Source organism: Rhinatrema bivittatum, chromosome 7 (genome assembly GCF_901001135.1).
Source record: "Rhinatrema bivittatum chromosome 7, aRhiBiv1.1, whole genome shotgun sequence".
NCBI lineage: Eukaryota > Metazoa > Chordata > Amphibia > Gymnophiona > Rhinatrematidae > Rhinatrema > Rhinatrema bivittatum.
In genome coordinates this window covers 297,908,230-297,931,661 of record NC_042621.1, presented here as the reverse complement: position 1 = coordinate 297,931,661, position 23,432 = coordinate 297,908,230, and the positions used below count along the sequence as shown (strand labels likewise).

At 45.4% G+C, this 23,432-nt stretch overlaps 1 protein-coding gene across 3 annotated transcripts in view; it reads right to left on the bottom strand.

Annotated features, from left to right (window-relative positions):
- Positions 1 to 23,432, bottom strand: part of ATRNL1 (attractin like 1) — a 2,205,421-nt gene that overhangs the window by 1,872,461 nt on the left and 309,528 nt on the right. For all 3 annotated transcript variants that reach the window (XM_029610472.1, XM_029610473.1, XM_029610474.1), the window contains exon 4: positions 4,540 to 4,668. In XM_029610472.1, the coding sequence (XP_029466332.1) occupies positions 4,540 to 4,668 (129 nt within the window). The remainder of the gene's footprint in view (positions 1 to 4,539; positions 4,669 to 23,432) is intronic.

Here is a 23,432-nt window from a genome sequence, read left to right as displayed (position 1 = left end):
GTTCCCCATGCCCTCTCCCCTAGCAGTGTCCAGGGTCCCACCAGGTTACTTACAAATAAAAAGGCTTCTTAAGCCCAAAAATCAACTCGGGATGTAGACCCTACCCTCTAGGGCAGAGCTTTCCAAACTGTGTGTCGGGACACGTTAGTGTGTCGCCTGCAGTGTGCAGGTGTGTCGCGCAAGCCCGGTCAACTCTGATGCGAGTTTGGGCTTTTTTTTTTCTAGAGATTCACTTTTTTTTTTCAGTTTATGGGTTGCTTATTATTGGGTGATTTTTGCTGTCAATCGCGTATTTTGGGGGAGCTTGGTGGGTGGAACGAGCCCAGCCATCCTTGCATTGGCTGCTGCTGCCGATGAGGCCTGGCCATGAGGAGTGCTGACTGCAAGCAGCAGTGTCTGGTGATCATGGAAGGGAGTGAAGCACTTAACTGGCAACAATCAAAAAGACGAGGTACATGAGTGTGGGGGCCAGACATGTGCTGGGGGGAGAGAGATGAGTGAGTGGGGGGCAAACGTGCTGGGGGGACAGACATGTGCTTGAGGGGGAGAGATATGAGTGTGTGGGGGCCAGACATGTGCTGGGGGGAGGAGAGAGATGAGTGTGTGGGGGACAGACAATTTGTTTTATTATTGTTTCTCATAAATTATAACAATAACATGAATCTTGGAATATATATTTTTAATATAAATTTAAGGTTTTCATGAGATAGGTTGTGTTGTGAAACATTTTATTTATGTATATATTTAAGGAAACATACATAAATTGTCGAAATATGTTTCGTTCGTTTAACCTTTAACCTCTGGTTTATTAGCAGACTGAATTACCGTGTCGTGAAATTATGTTTGTCTAAAAAGTGTGTCACCAACATGAAAAGTTTGGAAAGCTCTGCTCTAGGGAGTGGAAAAACAAGGCTGCTCCCCGACCTGCCTCACAGACTCCAAGAAGGGTTTTGCTTGTGTCCAAAAATCCATCACAGGAAAAAGATCCTAAACACCTCCCTTTTACATAATTCTTTCCAACATTTTGAATTTTGGAAAGTATTACAAAGAATGATGATTTGGGATTCCTCTTATGGTTAGCTCTAATCTGTTTTATGGTTATAGAAATGAATCTCTTTTGCTTGCTTTGGTTACTCACACAGTTCCATCTTTAATTGGCAGACTTCTTCTTAAGATTGTCCAAGTCAATATTAATATAAAAGTTGTCAAGTGCCATAGAGTGCTCAGACACAAGTGAATTTTCAAAGGCCTATGCGCTTGGCTGGGCCTTGCACGCACAGCGTGCATTTTACTATGGGCCTGGCCATGTGTGTAAACCCTGGTATGCGCACATGTCAAGGCACATCAAATCACATCAAAGAATCAGTTATATATTAGTCTATATAGTTCATTAAGATCGTGACATTCATTGGTCATATATATTATTTCTTGCATAATACATTGTCAGTTGAATTGAATTTAATATGTGTGCACTTTATACATAAATTGTGATATTCATATTGTATCTTTGTTATAAGCATTTGCGAGTTGTCTGTCCTTGGATTGCGCATGGTTGAGAAGGATGCAAGTGTATGATTGATATGTGGTTTTAAAATTTCTTGGTGAGTAGTATTTACTGCAATAATTGTATTTTTTACATTTTTGTAAGCTGTAATAAAAGTGTAGTAAACACTTCAAACATTAATTTAGAACATAATAGATAGATATTCTCCCGTTTCTCGTGTGTGCACGCACGCCCTTAGGCTTTCAAAACTGCACCTTCAAATCAAATAAGTTGAATTTATTGGTTAAAGAAATACTCCTGTGCACACAGCCACTGCACACTGCTGTGGAATAAAAAGCTCAGGCTGTGTTTTCTCTCAGATGATATCATCAGCTAATTACCATCTCACACAGCACTTCTATATATTCCCCCCAGTCTTGGTCAACAATCCAAATCTATGATGGAAAATCAGTGTAGACTAGGACGTGCTGTGTTCTAATATTAAACAGAAATGCATGAACATGAAACTCACCCTGTGCAGTGTATATTTATAGATAACAATAGCCCATTAATGCAAATGACAAGTAAAATACTGCCATTACCCTGGAGGCATAGATTACACTGCAGCAGGCATAAAAGCACTATTAGATCTTTATAAAGCTTTTTAAAAGGTCTTATTTTCACTAAAGTTTTGCCACAGGCAGAGAAAGATACTAAAACCTTTGGACAATGGAGGGGCTACTGGGGTTAGGTTTAAACAAACAAATGACTACACCAAATATTAACAGTAAAGCTTTTCTTTCTTTTAAGGACAAAGACTTTGTAGTCAACCTCATGGGTTGACTGTGTGCAAGATGTGTTTCCACTCAGCTTAATACCTGGCTACAAACCCTCACCACCACCACCACCACCACCACTGCCACCCATTATGAATGCCTGAAACCAGAAGCAGAATACAGCAGATAAAACCACATTATTGTCTCCTCAAGGACCATGTTCTGTACCTACTCTTTGAATACAATGCTCATCTGTTGATGTTTTGCCGGTAGGCACTCACACCTGGAGCTATACTTGTGTCATGTTTCATTTCTGTGAAATAAAACTATGGAAGAAAGCCGAGTGCAGGGATGAGGAGGACATTACACTCTCCCGGACCCATTTTTTCACAGCAGCCTCCTCCCTGACAAGTGACTCTTCAAGATGAAGAATTGCTGAAACCATGCATGAAATGTATACCTAGATCAGACACTTTAGGAGTGAGTACTCTCAGTGGCACACCTGAATACTTACTCCAAGAACATGAAGGTCTCATGGCAAATAGAAAACACTGGCAGTATGAATATGTTTGCTTATCATGCCCTGTGCTTTGGCTTTTGAAGATATTAGTTTAATGTCAGAGGTGGTTTTCAATGATGAACCACTTTCCAAACCATCCGGATCTGCAAGGCTGTGGCTTTTAGGGAAGGAAAAGAATTTCAGAAGCTTGGGGCACTATTCACCAAGAACTAGCATCAATCCAGACATTACAGGCTTCACCGGATGTGCTACTCTAATGTAAAATACACATCGGATGATTTGTAAGGAGTGAAGGGGCATGAAGCTTCTTATGTGGCCCAAGGTTTGTCTGCATTTTCTCCTGTTATGTGCTTAAGTTTGGGGGAGCGGGACAGGCGGGGGAGACATACACTCAGGAAACAGACAAAACAGGACATTATGAAGACTTGCTCCATGGCTCCAGAATGCTGCAGGGTCAACTTGGTTTGACAGAGCAGTTCCCACCAGAGCTCGTAAACCAATCCAACAGTGGAGGCTGGCCCATGAGGACTGCTCAAGAGAACATTTTTTTAATGACCATTTTGGGAAATTCCCTGTGACCCAGCCCCCTTTGGAGGTCACATAATATGAAAGATAACCTGAAATGCTCCCAAGCTGTACTGAGTGTCATGGGCTCATCAATTCACCATTAGCCAGAGATGCAACTACTGAGGTCAGCTCTTTCTCAGCTCTCGCAACTGAAGGATAGAGAACAGGAAGCAGGCATTAGCCTGACCTGCCTTCCTACCACAGTGTCAGTGACCATCCAGTGATTAGAAACTTGGTCAGTGAAAGGCTACAATGTATTATGAGTTTTCTTAGCTCTCAACAGGATGCTGTAGGAAAGAGAACAATAATGGATTCCCTCTCTAAGACACAGGTGCAAAAAGTTAGTTACAGCTCTTTTTCTTATGGTAATTTATAACATTTCCACCCTTAAAATATAACAGCAAACTCTGATGTCTATCTGTACTGCTGAAGCAATGACAAAATAAAACTAAAAAGCATGCCAGAACCATATATTATTAGATTATTGCAGAGAAAATAAACCTTCTCTGAAGGGATATGTCGAAAGAAGCAAAGTGGATTCCATTTACAGTAAGCTGGTTATAAGAACATTCATCCTTGGAACATTTGTGTCTAAGTCTCAAGAGCAATTTGTCCTCTTGGTCCTGTTCTCTCTTCCCATCACTCCTCTGGTGAATGCATCACCCCCTTTGATTATAAACACTACCAAAGTCAGTCATTAGCCACTTCAGAACACCCAATTGAAGTAGAAAGCCTCAATTTCCTCCTCCCTGCACTGCCTAGGGTACTGAGGGCACCACTCAAGAACTGCCAGTGACACAGTCTTGGAGGCAGACTTGATGCCAACTCTGCCTTACTGACAATCATCTCTCCCCATCTCCACATGTAGTCCCTGCTGCAAAACAGAAGCAGCAGAGACTACAGATATCATAATATACAAGGGAATCACGTTTAAAAACCAGCCTTGCTGAAACTGGGACATTTGGCAACACTTCGCTGGTGTGTCTGGAATTCACTGGTGCCACAGGAAGAGAGAACCCTGGGGATCCTGCCCTGCAATGCCCAGTGGTCTCAGCAGGTCACTAGGTGAACCCGTTAAAGAGGTTCCACATAGACAAGGACATGCAGATCCCTGTGCTCTAATCTACTGCTGCTGCAATGACAGTTTCTGCTGTGCATTTCCTCAGCAAACACAGATCATCTCAAACACTTACGAGTAGAATATGTTGAAGCCAGTTAAGTTATAAGCAGCATCACTGAAGAAGTGGAGCAGTGCATAGCCAGATGTAGTCACCACTTCAGGAACGGTTTCGTTTCCACGTGCTTCTGGAACTATTAGACCACTGAGAAAATAAGAGAGAAAAAAGTTAGGAACTCTAATTATTTAACTTGTGCATTTAAACTACCAGAAGTAACTGTCACAAAATGGAAGCACAGGCAAAAAAGTTAAAATAATTCAGGAATTAGAGTTAAACAAGCTACTCCTCCAGAAGAATTATTTTGATTTGTACAGTGACTTCCACTGAAGCAGGAAGAAAACAAGCTTTACAACCAAGGTTTCAGTAGCACACATATAACCACCTCTTGGGTGCATGCAACAGCAGCACAATTTGTGGTGGGGGCACAGGGGAGAAATGGGGAACGGAGGAAAAAGCATAAGCACTAGCAAGATAGATGTAAAACAGCAGTAAGACAGAACAAGAGAGAATTCAAAAAGAAGCTTGCTATAGATGCAAAAACTAATAAAAACTTTCCCAAGTACATTCAATCCAGTGGGAGCACAGAGGAGAGGATCAACTTGCTGGTGGCTGAAAGGAATCAGTAAGTTTTTGCTTGGGAAATTTTCTTTTTTAAAAGTATTGGGACAAAGTTAACTATTTGGGAATATTATTTAGTGTGTTTGTGTGTGTTTGTGCTTTTAATAGTCAGTAAGGCAGGGAATAAACTGAAGTTAGACTGTTTGTATTTTTAAATAATCAGTCAGTAAGGCAGCTAGTAAGCAGTAGTTAGTGTGTTTATTTTTAATAGTCTGTAAGACAGCTAGTAAGCAGAGGTTAGAGTGTTTGTATATTAAAAAAAAAAAAAAGTAGCCAGAAGCTAGAAATAAGCTAGGAGCAGTGAATACCTAAGTAAAAAGGTTGAAAAGTTCAGCACTCACCTTGGAAAGGTGTGTAAGGTAGTGTGAGTTGGTTTGATTAGATACAAACATTTGTTAATCAAGAGAGCAGTGAATCACTCTGGCTGACTAACTGAAGTTAGGAACTGGGGAACCTTTTGGGGAAGGGGGAGTCTTTTCCGAAGGGATGGGCTCCACCTTAACCAGGGTGGAACCAGACTGCTGGCGCTAACCTTTAAAAAGGAGATAGAGCAGCTTTTAAACTAGAACAAAGGGGAAAGCGACAGTCGCTCAGCAGCGCATGGTTCAGAGAGAGGTGTCTTCAAAGGATACTAATGATGCATTAGAATTAGGGCATCCCGACAGTGAGGTTCCAATAATAAGAAAAGTAGTCCAAGTGCCTGTAACAAAAAACTCACCTGAGCTAAAAAAATTCTAACTTATCCCTATCAATTAAAAAGCAGAATGAAAATACGAACAAAAAACAAACTTTGAAATGTTTGTATGCTAATGCCAGAAGTCTAAGAAGTAAGATGGGAGAATTAGAATGTATAGCAGTGAATGATGACAGACTTAATTGGCATCTCAGAGACATGGTGGAAGGAGGATAACCAATGGGACAGTGCTATACCGGGATATAAATTATATCGCAATGACAGAGAGGAGCACCCGGGAGGCGGTGTGGCGCTTTATGTCCGGGATGGCATAGAGTCCAACAGGATAAACATCCTGCATGAGACTAAATGCACAACCTTGGTCTCAAATTCTATCTATATGCCGATGACGTCCAAATCATCATACCAATTTATGACTATCTCCGAATCCCTAAAACTCTGGGGGAAATGCCTTGCTTCCATTAATGCCCTACTCACAAATCTCCAACTTGCCCTAAACACCATCAAAACTGAGCTGCTCTTCATATCCCAACACCAAATCCCCAAACCCTCCCTTGCAAATGACCCAGCATTTAGTTCTATCTCCGTTCAGTCCTTTGTACGAGACCTCTGTGTCCAGATTGACCAGCAACTGAACCTAAAGAAATACATCAACACTACCCCTCAAGGAAGGTTTCTTTAAGCTTAATGTCCTAAAAAAACTAAAACCCTTACTTCATTCCCATGATTTCCGCACCGTCATTCAAGCTACCCTCGCCTCTAAAATGGACTACTGCAACTCTCTTCTCCTAGGTCTCCCCTACTCCACCATAAAACCGCTTCAAATGCTCCAGAATGCAGTAGTGAGGATCATTACAAATGCCCGCAAATCTGACCATATCACCCCCATCCTTAAAGACCTCCATTGGCTCCCGACCCCCTCACACATCCTCTACAAAACACTTACGATCATTCATAAATCTATCTATAGACATAACTCCAACTGGCTTGATGAACCATTCTGCCTCATACATTCTAACCGTCCCACCAGAGCAACCTATAATGGAACCCTCCATGTTCCATCCCTCAAGAAGGCACACCTCACCTCCACAAGGGATCGAGCCCTCTCCATCGCTGGCCCTGCCCGCTGGAACTCACTACCCACATACCTCTGACTGGAGCCTTGCACCAACAAATTCAAAAATAAATTTAAGACCTGGCTCTTCAAGGAGGCTTACCCTGCACCTTTAACCCTGTGCTGTATCACCTGACCTGGACCTTGTACATAGTTATTTTTTACACTGTTTACCTGTTATCCGTTTACCTGTTATCTTATAGTTTTGTGGCTCGTTTGCCAGCTCTTGGCTATTTCTCTCCCTTTCTTCTGTAATTCCATCCCCAGTACCTGTTTGATGTATTTTCCACCTGCAGTTCTGATGTAAACCGGTATGATGTAACTACTAATACCGGTATAAAAAAAAAAGCTATAAATAAATAAATAGAAACTTTATGGGTAGAAATCCCTTGTGTGTTAGGGAAGACTATAGTGATAGGAGTATACTACCATCCACCTGGTCAAGATGATGAGACAGACAGTGAAATGCTAAGAGAAAACTAAATTGGTAGTGTGGTAATAATGGGAGATTTCAATTACCCTAATATTGACTGGATAAATGTATCATCGGGACATGCAAGAGAGATAAAGTTCCTGGATGGAATAAATGACAGCTTTATGGAGCAATTGGTTCAGTAACTGACAAGAGAGGGAGCAATTTTAGATCCAATTCTCAGTAGAGCACAGGATTTGGTGAGAGAGGTAACAGTGGTGGGGCTGCTTGGCAATAGTGATCATAATATGATCAAATTTAAATTAATGACTGGAAGGGGGACAGTAAGCAAATCCACGGCTCTCCTGCTAAACTTTCAAAAGGGAAACTTTGATAAAATGAGAAAAATAGTTAGAAAAAAACTGAAAGGAGCAGCTACAAAGGTAAAAAGTGTGCAAGAGGCGTGGTCATTGTTAAAAAATACCATCCTAGAAGCACAGTCCAGATGTATTCCACACATTAAGAAAGGTGGAAAGAAGGCAAAACGATCACCAGTATGGTTAAAAGGGGAGGTGAAAGAAGCTATTTTAGCCAAAAGATCTTCATTTAAAAATTGGAAGAAGGATCCAACAGAAGAAAATAGGATAATGCATAAGCATTGGCAAGTAAATGTAAGACATTGATAAGACAGGCTAAGAGAGAATTTGAAAAGAAGTTGGCCAGAGAGGCAAAAACTCACAGTAAAAACTTTTTAAAATATATCCGAAGCAGAAAGCCTGTGAGGGAGTCAGTTGGACCGTTAGATGATCGAGGGGTTAAAGGGGCAATTAGAAAAGTTAAGGCCATCACAGAAAGATTAAATGATTTTTCGGCTTCAGTGTTACTGAAGAGGATGTTGGGGAGATACCCGTATCAGAGAAGGTTTTCATGGGTAATGATTCAGATGAACTGAACCAAATCACGGTGAACCTAGAAGATTTGTTAGGCCTGACTGACAAAGTGAAGAGTAGTAAATCACCTGGATACACCCCAGGGTTCTGAAGGAATTCAAAAATGAAATTTCAGACCTATTAGTAAAAATTTGTAACCTATCATTAAAATCATCCATTGTACCTGAAGACTGGAGGGTGGCTAGTGTAACCCCAATATTTAAAAAGGGCTCCCGGGGCGATTCGGCAAACTACAGACCTGACTTAGAATAGACTTAGTTTGGGGGTATTTTCCAGGTTCTTATGGCCTGGATTGGCCACTGTGGGAAACAGGATGCTGGGCTTGTTGAACCCTTGGGTCTGACCTAGTATGGCATGTTCTTAAAGAAGCCTGTAAGGGAGTCAACTGGATCACTAGATAACAGAGGTAAAAGCATTGTTCGAGAGAATAAGAAAATAGTAGAAAAGACAAATGAATTCTTTGCCTCAATCTCTACTGAAGAGGATATGGGGAAACATTCTTTGATGGTAGCAATTCCAAGCAAGTAAAGCAAATCTTTGTGATAACGAAAGATGTAATAGATCATATTGACAACCTAAAGAGTAACAGATCACTAGAATCAGATGGCATCTACCCCAGATTCATGAAAGAATTAAAAAAATGAAATTGCAACTTGTTACTAGTAAATTTTAACTAGGGCTTCTGATTTTAGGTGTTTATTTTCCAGTTAATTAGAAGTCCTTTGGAGTATTAACTGGTGTTTATTGCTGTTTTTACAAAGCAGATACTATTGTTGAGTACCTTTTCTGGTTGAATACAATACATACATTTGTGCAGCTAAGGAATCATTAAGAGTGAAAGGCACAAAAACAAAGCAGAGGATCAGGATAGGCAAAGGAGGGGTGAGAGAGTACTAGGGTGGTTTTCCAGTATTATTTTTTTTTTTTTGCATCAGGAGTGTTTTATCAGGGTTTATCAGTTAAAACCTAAAATCAGAAGCCCTATCATTTAAAATGGACACAATGCCTGAAGACTGGAGGGTAGCCAATATAATGCTGATTTTTAAAAAGGGCTCCAAGGGTGATCCGGAAAACTATAAACCGGTGAGCCTGACATCTTAGCTATTCTTAGAAACAAAATTGCTGACTATATAGATACACATAGCTTAATAGGGAAGAGTCAACATGTTTCTAGCAAAGAGAAATCTTGCTATAAATCTATTATATTTTTTGAAGGTGTAAGACATTTAGATGAAAGTGAGCCAGTTGATATAGTATATTTGGATTTTCAGAAGGCATTTGACAGTCTCCCATGAGAGATTCCTCAGAAAATCAAAAAATCATGAGGAGGCCAGTGTCCTTTTGTGGATTGTAACTGGTTAAAAGACAGGAAATAGGGGGTAGGACTAAATGGCCAGTTTTCCAAATGAAGAAACATCATTAGTAGGTTACCACAGGGATCTATACTGAGACCTATGCTATTTAATATATTCATAAATGATCTGGAAAAGGGAACAATGAGCGAGATGATCACATTTGCAAATAGAACTACAGTATTCAAAGTTGTTAAAACAGCGGCGGATTGTGAGGAACTATAGCACAACATTGCAAGACTAGACTTGGCATCTGAATAGCAAGATGAAGCAATGTGGAAACGTGCAAAGTGAAGCACAAAGGGAAAAATAAACCCAATTACAGGTACACAATGCTGGACTCCACATTAGGAGTCACCACCCTGGAAAAAGATCTTGGAGTCCTTGTGGAAAATATGTTTAAATCCTCAGTTTAATGTGTGGCAATGATAAAAAAAAAAAAGGCAAAAGAATGTTAGGAATGAAATGAAAAATATTATATTGTCTCTGTATTGAGCCAAGGTCTGACTGCACCTCAAAGTATTGTGTGCAGTTCTGGTCACTTCATCTCAAAAAAGACATAGCAGAACTAGAAAAAGTGCAGAGGAGGGCAAAAAAAAAAAGGGTGGGGGGGATAGAACAGCTCCACTATGAAGAGAAGCTATATAGGTTAGGGCTCTTCAGCTTGGAAGACAGACAGCTAAGAGGGAGTATGATCGAGGTTAATAAAATCAAGAGTAGGTAAATAAAACATGCTTATTTACCTTTTCAAATAATACTAAAACAAGAGAGCACTCCTTGAAATTAACCACCAGCAGATTTAAAACAAAATTGCCAAAAGTTCTTTTTCATTTAACAGACACTCAAGCTGTGTAATCTGTTGTCATAGGATGTGTATGACTAGCATAGCAGGGTTTAAAAACGATTTGGACAAGTTCCTGGAGGAAAAGTCCATAAAACATTATTAGCCAGGTAAGCTAGGGAAAACAATTACTTATCTCAGGGAACAAGGTACAAGAAATATATCTACTTTTTGGGATTTGTAAGCTACTTGAATCCCGGATGGCCACCATTGCAAACAGGATGCAGGGCTCAATGGATCTTGGTCTGACCCAGCATAGCATTTCTTATGTTATGTTTCTCCTCCTCCTCTTTTAACCTTCCAGCACAATCAAACTGGGACTTGGATTCAGAGCTATGAGTCTTTATTCACAAGTATTTGGGGACTTCCCCATTTTTTGCACACCCCCTTCCCAACTCGTTTAGCCTAGTCATTGTAGCGACAGGTTTTGGCCTGGGACCATATGCCACCTTCCAGAACTCTGTAGTCATGGGACCTAAACCCAGCCACTAGGTGTCATCACAGAACAAGGATTTGGACTTCCTCCACACCAGAGTTTGTGAATGCTGCCTCCGTGGCATCCCTCAGCCCCAATCGCACGAGGGAATGATAGATTTGAGCTGAGAAATGAACCCAGATTTCCCAGCATGGCACCACAAGTCACCAGACTGGACCTAGCAGCTCATTTTTGCCACAGTATAAAACTTTCCAGTGGGGACAGGAAAAAAAAAGCAAGTTTGCTTACCGTAAACAGTGTTTGCGTACATTGCAGGATGAATTAGCCATGCCGTCATGGGAACTATCAATCAGGCCAGGGAGGCGGAGCTTCCAAAGCAATGTCAGAGCTTTGCTCTGAGGCTGTGCGTGGTTCCCCGCGCTCGGATCAACTCTCCTCAGTCTGTGACAAAGCAAGCATGGTCGTACCATAACGACTGTGCAGGGAGGTGGGTGGGTCAGCATGGCTAATTCATCCTGCTATCTACGGAAACACCGTTTACGGTAAGCAAATTTGCTTTTTTCCGTCGATAGCAGGGCTGAATTAGCCATGCTGTCTGGAAGTCCGAAGCTCCCTAACACGCTGCACTGATTGGTGTCAGTCCATGTAGTGGGTGCGGCGTGTTGGCAATTATGTGCCAGTCGACCCCGCCGATGGCTTCTTCAAGGACTATAATAATATCCGTCCCAACTTGGCATCTTCCGCAGTCTGCTAGTCTAAGCAGTAATGGGAAGTGAATGTGTGAAGAGATGCCCACGTGGCGGCTTTACAAATGTCCAGTGGTAGAACATGTTTTAAGTGAGCCAATGAAGCTGCCACCGCCCTGATTTGATGAGCTGTGGGAAGCGAAGGTAACTTGACTGCCATTTGTCATAGCAGAAGAGTATACATTGAGTAATCCAGCTAGAGATAGTCTGCTTCACCACTGGAAGCCCAGGAGCATTTGGATTGAAAGAGACAAATAGTTGTGAAACTCTGTTAGGAGAGTGGGTTCGTTGCTTATAGTAAGCCAACGCTCTCTTGCAGTCCAATGTGTGCAGAAGTTTTTCTCGTTCGTTGTGATGGGGTTTTGGACAGAACGTAGGCAATTCTATGGATTGGTTCAGATGAAATTGGGATACCACCTTCGGCAGAAAGGTGGGATGGGATCGAAGGAGTACTTTATCGTGGTAGAACTGTAGATATGGGGTATAATGTACCCAGGCTTGTAACTCGCTAACTCGGCAAACTGACGTGACCGCAACTAAGAAAACTACTTTCCAAGTCAAGTATTTGAGATGCATCGCTTCCATTGGTTCAAATTGTTCGAGGACCAGGTTGAGGTTCCATGGTACGGGAGGGTTTTATGACTGGAGGGCGAAGGTGAGTGAGCCCCCAGAGGAATCGCGAAACCATTGGATGATGGGCAATCGGTTGTCCTTCGGTGGAAGGCAGTATGGCACTAAGGTGGACCCAGACGGAAGGCATGGCAAGGCCTGCTACGTACAATTTATTTATTTATTTAACACTTTTTTGTACCAACCTTCATAGTAATAACCATATCGGATCGGTTTACATAGAACAAGGGTATAACTGAAGCAGTAACAAAAGAAATTAACAATAGAGGTGAATAAGGCAAAGTTACATTTAACAAGGAGTAAAAAACTTGGAAGCTTAAATAGCTGGAAAGGAGGTAAAGGCAGGAAGTAATAGTAACATAATACAATAGAGAATTTGGGTTAAAGCTTAAGGTGCTTTAACCTGGAAGTGCCAGAGTATGTAGATACAATGTATGTAGATACATCAGGAGTATGTCCGGGGTGCATGTGAGCGGGTCTGCTCCCTTTGACGTGCACCATGCCCCATAGCGTCTCCATTTGAGCTGATAGTTTCGTCTCGTGGATGGCGTTCTGGAGGCCAAACTTATGTGTTGTACAGAAACTAAAAATCCCTGTTCAGCGAAAAGGAGCTGCTCAACCTCCACACTGTCAGATGTAAGGAGGCATGGAGCAAGTGCAGGAGAAAGCCTTCCTCTTGAGACAGGTGGTCTTCTTGATTCAGTAATCGAAAGGGCTCCACTGTAGAAAGCCTGAGGAGGTGTGTGTACCATGTTTGATGTGGCCACGCTGGTGCCACTAGGATTAAATGTGCACCATCTTGCATGCACTTTTGTAGCGTTTTGTTAATGAGAGGAATGGGGGGGGAAACGCATACATTAGGGTTTCCGACCATGGAATCAGAAAGGCATCCTGGGCAGTCTGGTACGGACTTGGCCAGACCGAGCAGAAATGAGTTGTCTTTCGGTTGAATTCTGTGGTGAAGAGATCTATCGTCGGTGTTCCCCATCTCCGGAAGATCTCTTCTGCTATGATTGGGTATTTCACCCCCACGAGTGGGAGTGAAATACCCTGCTCAATTTGTCTGCTCTGGTATTGGAGATGCCCGGTAGGTAGGTAGCTTGCAACTGAATTGAGTGTCGGCTGGCCCATAGCAGAATGGTGAGGGCTTCCCTGCAGAGGACCTATGAGCCCAAGCCGCCTTGTTTGTTGATGTAAAACATGGCTACCTGGTTGTCCATGTAGACCATTACCCGATGCCCCCGAAGGTGGGAGACAAAGGTCCGTAACGCGTAGGGTATCGCTCAAAGTTCTAGGAGGTTGATGTGATACGATTGTTCCTGGTGTGTCCACAGGCCTTGTGTCTGCAGGTGGTTGAGATGTGCCCCCCAGCCTTTGCGGTAGGCATCTGTGGCGAGTACTGCATTGTGAGGTAACAGTAGGAATGGAGTGCCTTTGCTGAGCGCCCGTGCACATAGCCACCAGTCGAGTTCCCTGAACATGGCAGGTGTTAGGGAGACTGCCGTCGTCAGGGGTTGGGAAGGTTGTCGCCATTGGCGTTTGAGATCCCATTGGATGTGGCGCATGTGCAGTCTGGTAGTGGCTACTGCATGAATGGCCACTGCCATGTGTCCCAGCACTGTGAGAATTTGAAGAGCCGAAGGCGTCTGGTACGGTGGAGGCGTGAGAAGAGTTGCTGCATCATGATTCTCCTATCATGTGGCAGGAAAACTCTGTGCTGTTTTGTGTCTAAGATGGCTCCTATGAACTGAATCCTTTGGGTAGGTTGCAGATTGGATTTTTGGTAGTTGATGTTGAGGCCCAACTGACTTAGATAACAAATCGTATCGTGTAGGTTTTGTAGGAGCGTCTGTGAGTTGGACGCTATCAGGAGCCAATCGTCCAGGTAAGGAAAAATTATAATTCCCCGCTGACTGAGGAATGCCACCACCACTGCCATGCACATGGTGAATACCCTGGGTGCTGTCGAGAGACCGAAGGGAAGTACTTTGTATTGAAAGTGCTGGCCATGAACTTAAAAGGATAGGTATTGCCAGGAGGAAGGATGCATTGGAATATGAGTGTACTCATCCTTCAGATCTATAGAACACAGCCAAGCAGTGGGTGGAATCAGGGGCAGTATGGATTTGAGGGATATCATCTTGAACTTTTCCTTGACAATGAATTTGTTGAGGTCTCGGAGGACCAAGATGGGACGCAGATGCCCAGATTTCTTTGGAATGAGGAAGTATGGGGAGTAGAACCCCATGCCATGGTTGGCTGGAAGAAGGTGTTGAATCGCCTGTTGATGAAGTAAGGCAGACACTTCCTTTTGAAACTGCACGAGGTTGGATCTGGGACCCCTGGATGTAAGGTGGGGAAGGGGCGGCAAGCTCAGGAAAGGGATTCGATATCCGGAAAGGACAATGTCCAGAACCCACTGATCTGATGTTATTGTCTCCCACTGCTGAAGGTGAGCTGTTATGCCTCCTGCCAATACCTGGTGTGATGGTGGCGGAGCGAAGTCTAAAAAGATGGGTAGGACTTCGCTGCGGTAGGGGGTTGCTGTGTTGCTGGGCGCTGAAATTGTTGACTGCCGCTGCAGTTTTGGGGTGCTTGTGTTTATTGCCGTAAGGAGGCTGATACGGTGGCGTCCGATAGGAGGTATACGAATGGTACGGGCGTTGCTGGAAGGATTGTCTTCTATTTGGGGTATAGTAGCCCCTTAACGCTGGGTAGGATTGTGAAGTGGTGAGAGATTGTACCGTTACCAACTGTTCTTTGAGTTGAGCAATTGTCTCCTGGAATCATGAACCGAAGAGATAGTCTCCTTTGCAGGGTAAATTGGCCAGTTTGTCATGGACATCTGGTCTGATGGAGCTAGCGTGAAGCCATGCGACTCTGCGTGCCGCAACAGCTGCCGCCGACACCCTGGAAGAGGCCTCAAAGCCCTCGTACATGGTACGCAGTAAATGCCATATGGCTTCTTCGACGTCTTGCATCAAGATGTGATCTGCAGGCGTCGGAGTCTTAGATTCTGAACCCTGCTTAAGGTGCTGTACACATTCATATATATACTGAATGATATAGAATTGATGATGGCCTATCCGGGCAGCTAACATTGAGGCTTGAAAGATTCTCTTCGCAAAGTCCAAAGATTTCAAGTCTCGACCCGGGGGAGTGGAAGAGTGAATCTTTGATTTTTTTGGCCCACACCATAGCAGATTCCACCACCACGGAGGCATGGGGCAGTTGAGTAGGCGTGTAGTAGGATGACTTTTGCATCTTAAATTTAAGGTCAGTTTTCCGAGACTGCCAGTAGCGTGAAGGGTGACTCCCACGAACGTTCAAGAACTGAATCTAGAACCTTATATGCTGGTAACACTGTTGGTTCTGCGGGAAGGTTGAAGATTTTGAGCAATCCTAGGGTGTTAGCTCTAGGATCTGGTATCTTTTGTATATTGAGATTGCGTACCTTTCCCATTTTTTTCCAAGAATTTTGGATAAGTAAGTTCTTCGGGCGGAGAGTATGGTTCAGCAGGTTGCTCTTCTGGCTCCGAAGGATATCTCGTCGACGAGTCGGGAGTTGTAGTGTGACCTGTACGTGACATGGGATGGGAAGGAAAGTCCTGAGGTGTCGTTACTGTGATGGGGATGGGAACGTTAACCGGAGTCGGTGGTGAAGGCATCGGTGAGGCCTGCACCGATCGTTGCGGAGACTACTTTGCTGTACTTGGAGAACTGACCGGCAACTTGTAGGTGGCTTGCATGATTTCAAAAAATCCCGCCAGAGCGGTAGATAAAGTGGAAAACACCTCCTGTGTCTGAGGAGGCATGACCGGTCGTTGCGTCGTGCCCCAGCGCGGCAATGCCGCTAATAGTATATCAGAGTCCGGAAGGGGTGTATTAGTATCCCGGGTGTGAGGGGAATCCAACGCCTTCCCTTTCTTTGAAAGCTGTTCTTGTAAACCCTTTCCACTGGAGCGGGTTTTTGAGATCGACGACATGGCCAAGTAGACCTTGAGAGATGAGGAGGACGAGGAAGGAGAGCGAGGAGTCGGCACCGGTAGGTCCGCGCTGGAGTCCGGTGAGAAATCTAAGGGCCGAAATCGCTCTCCATGGGATGTGTGATGTCTCTTCCGAGGCTGAGAGGCAATAGAATGTCAATCCTTAGCTTTCTTCCTCATCTTAGTGGCCACAGAAGGTACTTGTAGCTGTGGTGTTGCAGAAGCGATGGTGTGCGTCGTTACCTGCGCCGATTGCGTCGTGGTCTTTTTTGAGGCCGACTCAGTAGGCCTGTTTCTGAGTCGATGCATCGACACGGTGTGATGCGTCGATTGCGTCGATGCAGTTGACATCGACTCACTGCGCGATTTCAGCTCTTCCGGTGCCGTCGACGCAATGGAACAGACGGCATAATCTGTGGTGCGTCAATCTTGGGGGTAGACACAGCCTGCGCCGTGGCACTCTGTGTCGAAGGCCTTTGAGCCCCGGGCTCAATTGACGGCCACTTTGTTGACGCGGACGACCCACTTCGACTCCTTACTCGGTCCCGAGTAGAGTCTCTGCCTCTGGAAGTCTCCGGAAAAGTGTTCTCCTGGGATGGCCTCCAGCCTGGAAGTAGAAGGCTCAACAGTGGCCGCTCGATGCTGCTGGGGAGGTGCCGTTGAGGCCGGTCCCGGCAATGATCGGGCCTTGGAGGCGGGGGCGTACGGTCCACCCCAGCCTAGTTTTAGGGCCTCGATCTTGTCGGCTCTCTGCCGACACGCCCGTGGAGACATTTTACCACAGTGGGAGCAGGTGGCTATCGGGTGGTCTGGGCCCAGACACCGATAGCACCTGTCATGTCCATTCGTCTGGGACATCACCTTACCACAGGTGCAAGGCTTAAAGCCTGAGGGACGAGGGTCCTTTCCGTCCTTCATCGTCTTTTTTTTTTTTTGACAAAAACTGAGGAGGTCTGGAGCTCCGCATGCGATCCCGCGCGCGGATAAAACAGACTGAGGAGAGTTGATCCGAGCGTGGGAAACCATGCGCAGCCTCAGAGCAAAGCTCTGACATCGCTTTGGAAGCTCCGCTTCCTGGGCCTGATTGACAGTTCCCATGACAGCATGGCTAATTCAGCCCTGCTATCGACGGGAAACAAACATTATCATTACTCAATTTTAGTGTAGCCTTGGGCCCAAAGGAGATAGAGTGATTTGCCCAGGATACTCAGAGCCTGTAACAGAATTAGAATCAGATTGAAGCACAAAGAAAGACCTGTCCAGCCTTATGCACAGTTGGTGGCAGAGCTGGAATTAGAACTAAGGCAAAGGGAAAGCGAATGTTGCTTACCTGTAACAGATGTTCTCACAGGACAGCAGGATGTTAGTTCTCACATATGGGTGACATCAGAGGATGGAGCCCAATCACGGAACACTTCTGTCAAAGTTTCCAGAACTTTGACTGGCCCCTACTGGGCATGCCCAGCATGGCACCAACCCTGCAGCCAGCAGGGCCCCCCTCAGTCTTGTTTAAAAGCTACAGGCAGTGCCGAAAAATAAAATAAGAAAACATTACAAACCCAACACCGCAGGGCAGCGGGCGGGTTTCGTGAGAGCACCTGTTACAGGTAAGCAACATTTGCTTTCTCACAGGACAAGCAGGATGGTAGTCCTCACATATGGGTGAGTACCGAGCTGAGGATGTCCGAAAAATGCACCAAATGTACCCAGGTGTGCAAAGCACTAGGACTGGGATAAAATTTGGTCAAGGGCATCCTGAATCCTAAAGGGCAGGCGGAAGGGTGTTGGTACGTCACGTTGTAAACAGGTTACGAAGGGCAGACTGGCCAAAGATGGAATCTTGTCTTCCGGCTTTGTCCAAGCAATAGTGGGCTGCAAGGTGTGGAGAGAACTCCAAGTGGCAGCCCTACAAATGTCAGGAAGCGGCACCAATCATAGGTGAGCTACTGAAGTCGCCATGGCCCTCAAAGAGTGTGCTTTAACACGGTCTTGAAATGGAATGCCTGCTTGCTGATAGCAAAAGGATATGCAGTCCCCAACCAGGAGGAGAGAGTCTGCTTACCCACAGGCTTCCCTAACTTGTTAAGATGGAAAGAGACAAACAATTGAGTGCTTTCCCTGTGAGCAGCTGTACGGTCTAGGTAGAACGCTAGAGCCCGTTTACAGTCAAGGGTATGCAGAGCCTGTTCTCCTGGATTGGAATGGGGCCTGGGAAAAAAGGAAGGTAGTATGATGGATTGATTTAGATGAAAATCCGAAACTACCTTGGGTAAGAATTTAGGGTGAGTGCAGAGTACTGCCCGGTCCTGCAGAAGTTTAGTGTAAGGCGGATAAGGTAACTAGGGCCTGTAATTCACTAACTCTGCGAGCTGAAGTGATTGCCAAAAGGAAAATCACTTTCCATGTGAGATAGCGAAGGTCACAGGAGTGAAGAGGCTCGAATGGTAGTTTCATGAGCCGATCCAAAACCAGGTTAAGGTCCCAAGAAGGGGCCAGAGGACGCAGTGGAGGCTTGAGGTGAAGCAAGCCCTTCAGAAAACGTGTTACAAGGGGTTGTACTGATATAGGAATATCCCCGACACCTTTATGGAAGGCGGTTACTGCATTGACATGCATTCTGATGAAAAAGTTTTTAGACCTGACTGACAAGTGCCAGAGATAGTCCAAAACCTTTGTGATTGGTCAGGTAAAGGAGTCAAGGGAATGAGAAGAGCACCATGACGTAAACCTGTTCTATTTGTAAGAGTAAGATTTTCTTGTGGAAGGCTTCCGTAAAGCAATCAAGACACGGGAAACTGGTTCAGAAAGGTTAAGTGGCTGAAAGATTAACCTTTCTGTGCCAGTCAAAAGTTTCTAGAAACTTTGACAGAATTTTTTCCGTATCGGGCTCCATTACTGATGTTACCCATATGTGAGGACTAGCATCCTGTTTGTCCTGGGATAAAAAAAATTCATTATATATTGTTCGCTCATCTAGCATTATCTCTGGTACTGTTGTTGCAATTATCAGCATATTTGCATTTTACATTAAATCGTAAGCCCTTCTGAAGAGCTATGTTTTCAGTTCACGCTTTAAATTCTCTCTGTTATCTGGTGTAAGGGCTCTGGAAGTGAGTTCCATAACCTGGACCCTGCTATTGAAAACATTTGGCTCTTATTTGCGTTTGGTGTGTGTTCCGAGCGGAGGGTACCATTAGAAATGGTGAGATTACTTACCTGATAATCTCGTTTTCCTTAGTGTAGGCAGATGGACTCATTACAAATGGGTATAGTGTGCTCGTGCTAGCAGTTGGAGACGGATCTGACGTCAGCACGTGGTACATATACCCCTGCAGGAAGTGCAAACGCTCAGTAATCTTCCTTGCAAAAGCTTTATGGATATATGTGTGACTGACCGATTGATTAACTGAACATGATTAACCTGACCGATTGATAGTAGCTGGAGACCACCAGTGTTCTCAACCGGAAGGTGTCGACACCCGGCAGGGTGGATGCCCTATGTAAGTAAACATGGCTTACCTTGAAACGGTGAATCCCCATATATATCGGCAGCTGGGCGGGATGCTGAGTCCATCTGCCTACACTAAGGAAAACGAGATTATCAGGTAAGTAATCTCACCATTTCCTAGCGTGTAGCAGATGGACTCATTACAAATGGGATGTACAAAAGCTACTCCCGGACTGGGTGGGAGGCTGCCAGAGGTCCGTTTAGGATTGCCCTTGCAAATGCTGTGTCCTCCCTGGCCTGGACATCCAGACGGTAAAATCTGGAGAAGGTATGGAGGGAGGACCACTTTGCCGCTCTGCATATCTCTGCAGGCGACAGCATCCTAGTTTCTGCCCAGGAGGCCGCTCTACAAACTTACTTCCACTAGAACACGTGTCATATCAATCGCCGGGCCCATCCTCTGGAACACAATGCCAGTCGAATTAAGACAAGAAGAATGCCTAAAAACCTTCAAGCGAAAGCTTAAAACTTGGCTCTACTCTAAAGCATACACGTAAATTCTTCTCGCGCTCATCCATGTTCCATGCTAGACCTGGCTATCCTCTAAAATCCTCTAAAATTTACCCTAAATCACCCCTCTTTCACTTCTGTTTTACCCTAACCCCTTTCCCATCCCCCTTCCTCCCACCCTTCCTCTCTACACAAATGATACATTATGTTATCCCCTTTTACTGTATATATTGTACATAATTACAATCCTTAATTTTAAGGATTAGTTCAATTCTTAATTCTCCTACTCATTTCCCCCAGTCTCTTACTCTCTTGTCAATATGATATTTTATTTTATGTTCATCCTTATATTTCCACCCCCCTTTCAACTTTCCTCTTGTTCAATGTGCTATACTTGTTTTATGTTAAATCTGTTTAAATCTGTTTAAACCTGTTCGATGTAAAGCGCTCTCCAAGCACTAGGTTTATGTTACGCTGTGAACCGATGTGATATCACTGATGAATGTCGGTATATAAAATCTTTAAATAAAATAAATAAAAATAAAATAAATTGTGCTCTGGTAGAGTGAGCCTTGACTCGTAGAGGTGGTGGTTTTCCCGCTTCTACGTAGGCCGCCTTGATAACTTCTTTGATCCAGCAAGCAATAGTCGCTCGTGAGGCCGCTTCTCCTTGCCGCTTCCCACTGTGAAGGACGAACAGGTGGTCCCGTCTTTCGTACCGTTTCCGACATTTCCAGGTATCTGGACAGCAGCCTGCCGATGTCGAGATGACGCAGTATTCGACCTGCTTCCGATTTCTTCAACCCTTCCATGGTTGGAAAGGATATGGTTTGGTTGAGGTGAAAGTGTGAGACTACTTTGGGTAAGAAGGAAAGAACCGTGCGAAGATGGATAGCCCCTGGGGTGATCCTGAGAAACGGATCGCGGCAGGACAGCGCTTGTAGCTCTGAGATGCGGCGTGCTGAGCATACGGCCAAGCAAGAACACCATCTTCAAGGTTAACAACCGGAGGGACAAACCTCGGAGGGGTCTGAAGGTGGGTTCCGCTAGGAAGTCCAAAACTAAGTTGAGGTTCCACAGGGGCACTGGCCATTTCAGTGGTGGGCGAATGTGTTTGACTCCTTTCACGAAACGTGAAACGTCTGGGTGTGTGGCAATGCTGTTGCCATCACTCCTGGGGCCGTAGCAGGATAGCGCTGCCACCTGAACCTTGATTGAATTGAGGGACAGACCCTTCTGAAGCCCATCTTGCAGGAAATCCAAAATGATGGGGATTTTAGCGGCATGTGGGTTGGTGCTGCGAGTTTCGCACCAGGCTTCAAATACTCTCCAGATCCTTATATAAGTTAGTGATGTGGAGAACTTGCGTGCTCGGAGGAGTGTATCTATTACCGCCCCGGGGTATCCCCTCTTCCTCAGTCGAGCCGTTTCAATGGCCAGACCGTAAGAGAGAATTGAGCTGGATTCTCGTGGAGGATGGGACCCTGTCTCAGCAGGTCCCTGTGAGGGGGCAGGGGTAGGGGATCCCCTGCCAGTTGTCTTCTCATGTCTGCGTACCAGGGTCTTCTTGGCCAGTCCGGGGCCACCAGAAGAACCAGGCCTCTGTGCCGCTGAATCTTGTGTATAATGGCGCCCAGCAGGGGCCATGGGGGAAAGGCATATAGCAGGATCCCCTGAGGCCATGGTTGCACCAGGGCGTCGATCCCGTGGGATAGAGGATCTCGTCTGCGACTGAAGTATCTGGGTTCTTGAGCGTTGGACCTGTCCGCTAGTAGGTCCATGCCCAGAGTCCCCCACTGATCCACAATCATCTGGAAGGCCGTGGGTGACAGTTGCCCTTCCCCCGGGTTTAGGGTTTCTCTGCTGAGGAAGTCTGCCGTGGTGTTGTCCTTCCCGGCGATGTGGACGGCGGAGATGTCCTGGAGATTTGCTTCCGCCCAAACCATCAGGAGGGATATTTCTAGGGATACCTGTCGGCTTCTGGTTCCGCCCTGTCGGTTGATGTATGCCACCGTGGTGGCATTGTCCGACATCACTCTGACTGCCTTGTTTCGAAGTCTGTGCGCAAATCTCAGGCAGGCTAACCTGACTGCCCATGCCTCTAGTCGGTTGATGTTCCACCCCGACTCTTCTTTGCTCCACCGCCCTTGGGCGGTGAGCTCTTCGCAGTGTGCTCCCCAGCCGCTCAGGCTGGCATCTGTAGTGAGTAGGGTCCAGGTTGGGGAGGACATTTTTGACCCCCGGCTCGTGTGGCCGGGCTGCAGCCACCACCGTAACTGATTCCGTACTCTGGCTGGTAGAGGTAGATGCACGGTGTAGTTATGTAATCGTGGGCTCCACCGAGATAGGAAGGCGCGTTGTAACGGTCTCATATGAGCCCATGCCCATGGTACTACTTCCAGAGTGGACGCCATTAGGCCGAGGACCTGTAGATAATCCCAAGCTGTGGGCCAGGTGGTGCTCAGCAGATTCTGCAAATGATTCCGGAGTTTTGATCTCCTCTTGGAGGTCAGGCTGACTTTGTCGCCCTGGGTGTCGAATCGGACTCCTAGGTATTCCAGCAACTGCGAAGGCTGTAGGGAACTCTTGTTCATGTTGACTATCCATCCTAGGCTTTCCAGAAGAGACATAACTCTGTTGGTTGCCCGGTGGCTCTCCTCCGGTGACTTTGCCCTGATTAGCCAATCGTCTAGGTAGGGATGGACGAGAATTCCTTCCCTCCTGAGTGACGCCGCTACCACTACTATTACCTTGGTAAAGGTTCGCGGCGCGGTGGCTAACCCGAAGGGTAACGCCCGGAACTGGAAGTGTTGTTTCAGGACTTTGAAGTGTAAGTAGCGCTGGTGATCCCGATGGATTGGGATATGCAGGTAGGCCTCTGACAGATCCAGGGATGTGAGATACTCCCCTGGCTGTATTGTACTTCGGACTGACCGCAGAGTTTCCATGTGAAATCCTGGGACCCTTAAGTGCCGGTTGACTGACTTGAGGTCCAGGACAGGCCTGAAGGTGCCCCCCTTCTTGGGTACGATGAAATAAATGGAGTAATGACCAGAATTTATCTCCCATGCAGGCACTGGGATTATGGCTTTTAGGGACAGGAGCCTCCGCAAGGTAGCTTCCAATGCCACCCTCTTGAGGGGTGGACAAGGAGATTCCACAAACTTGTCC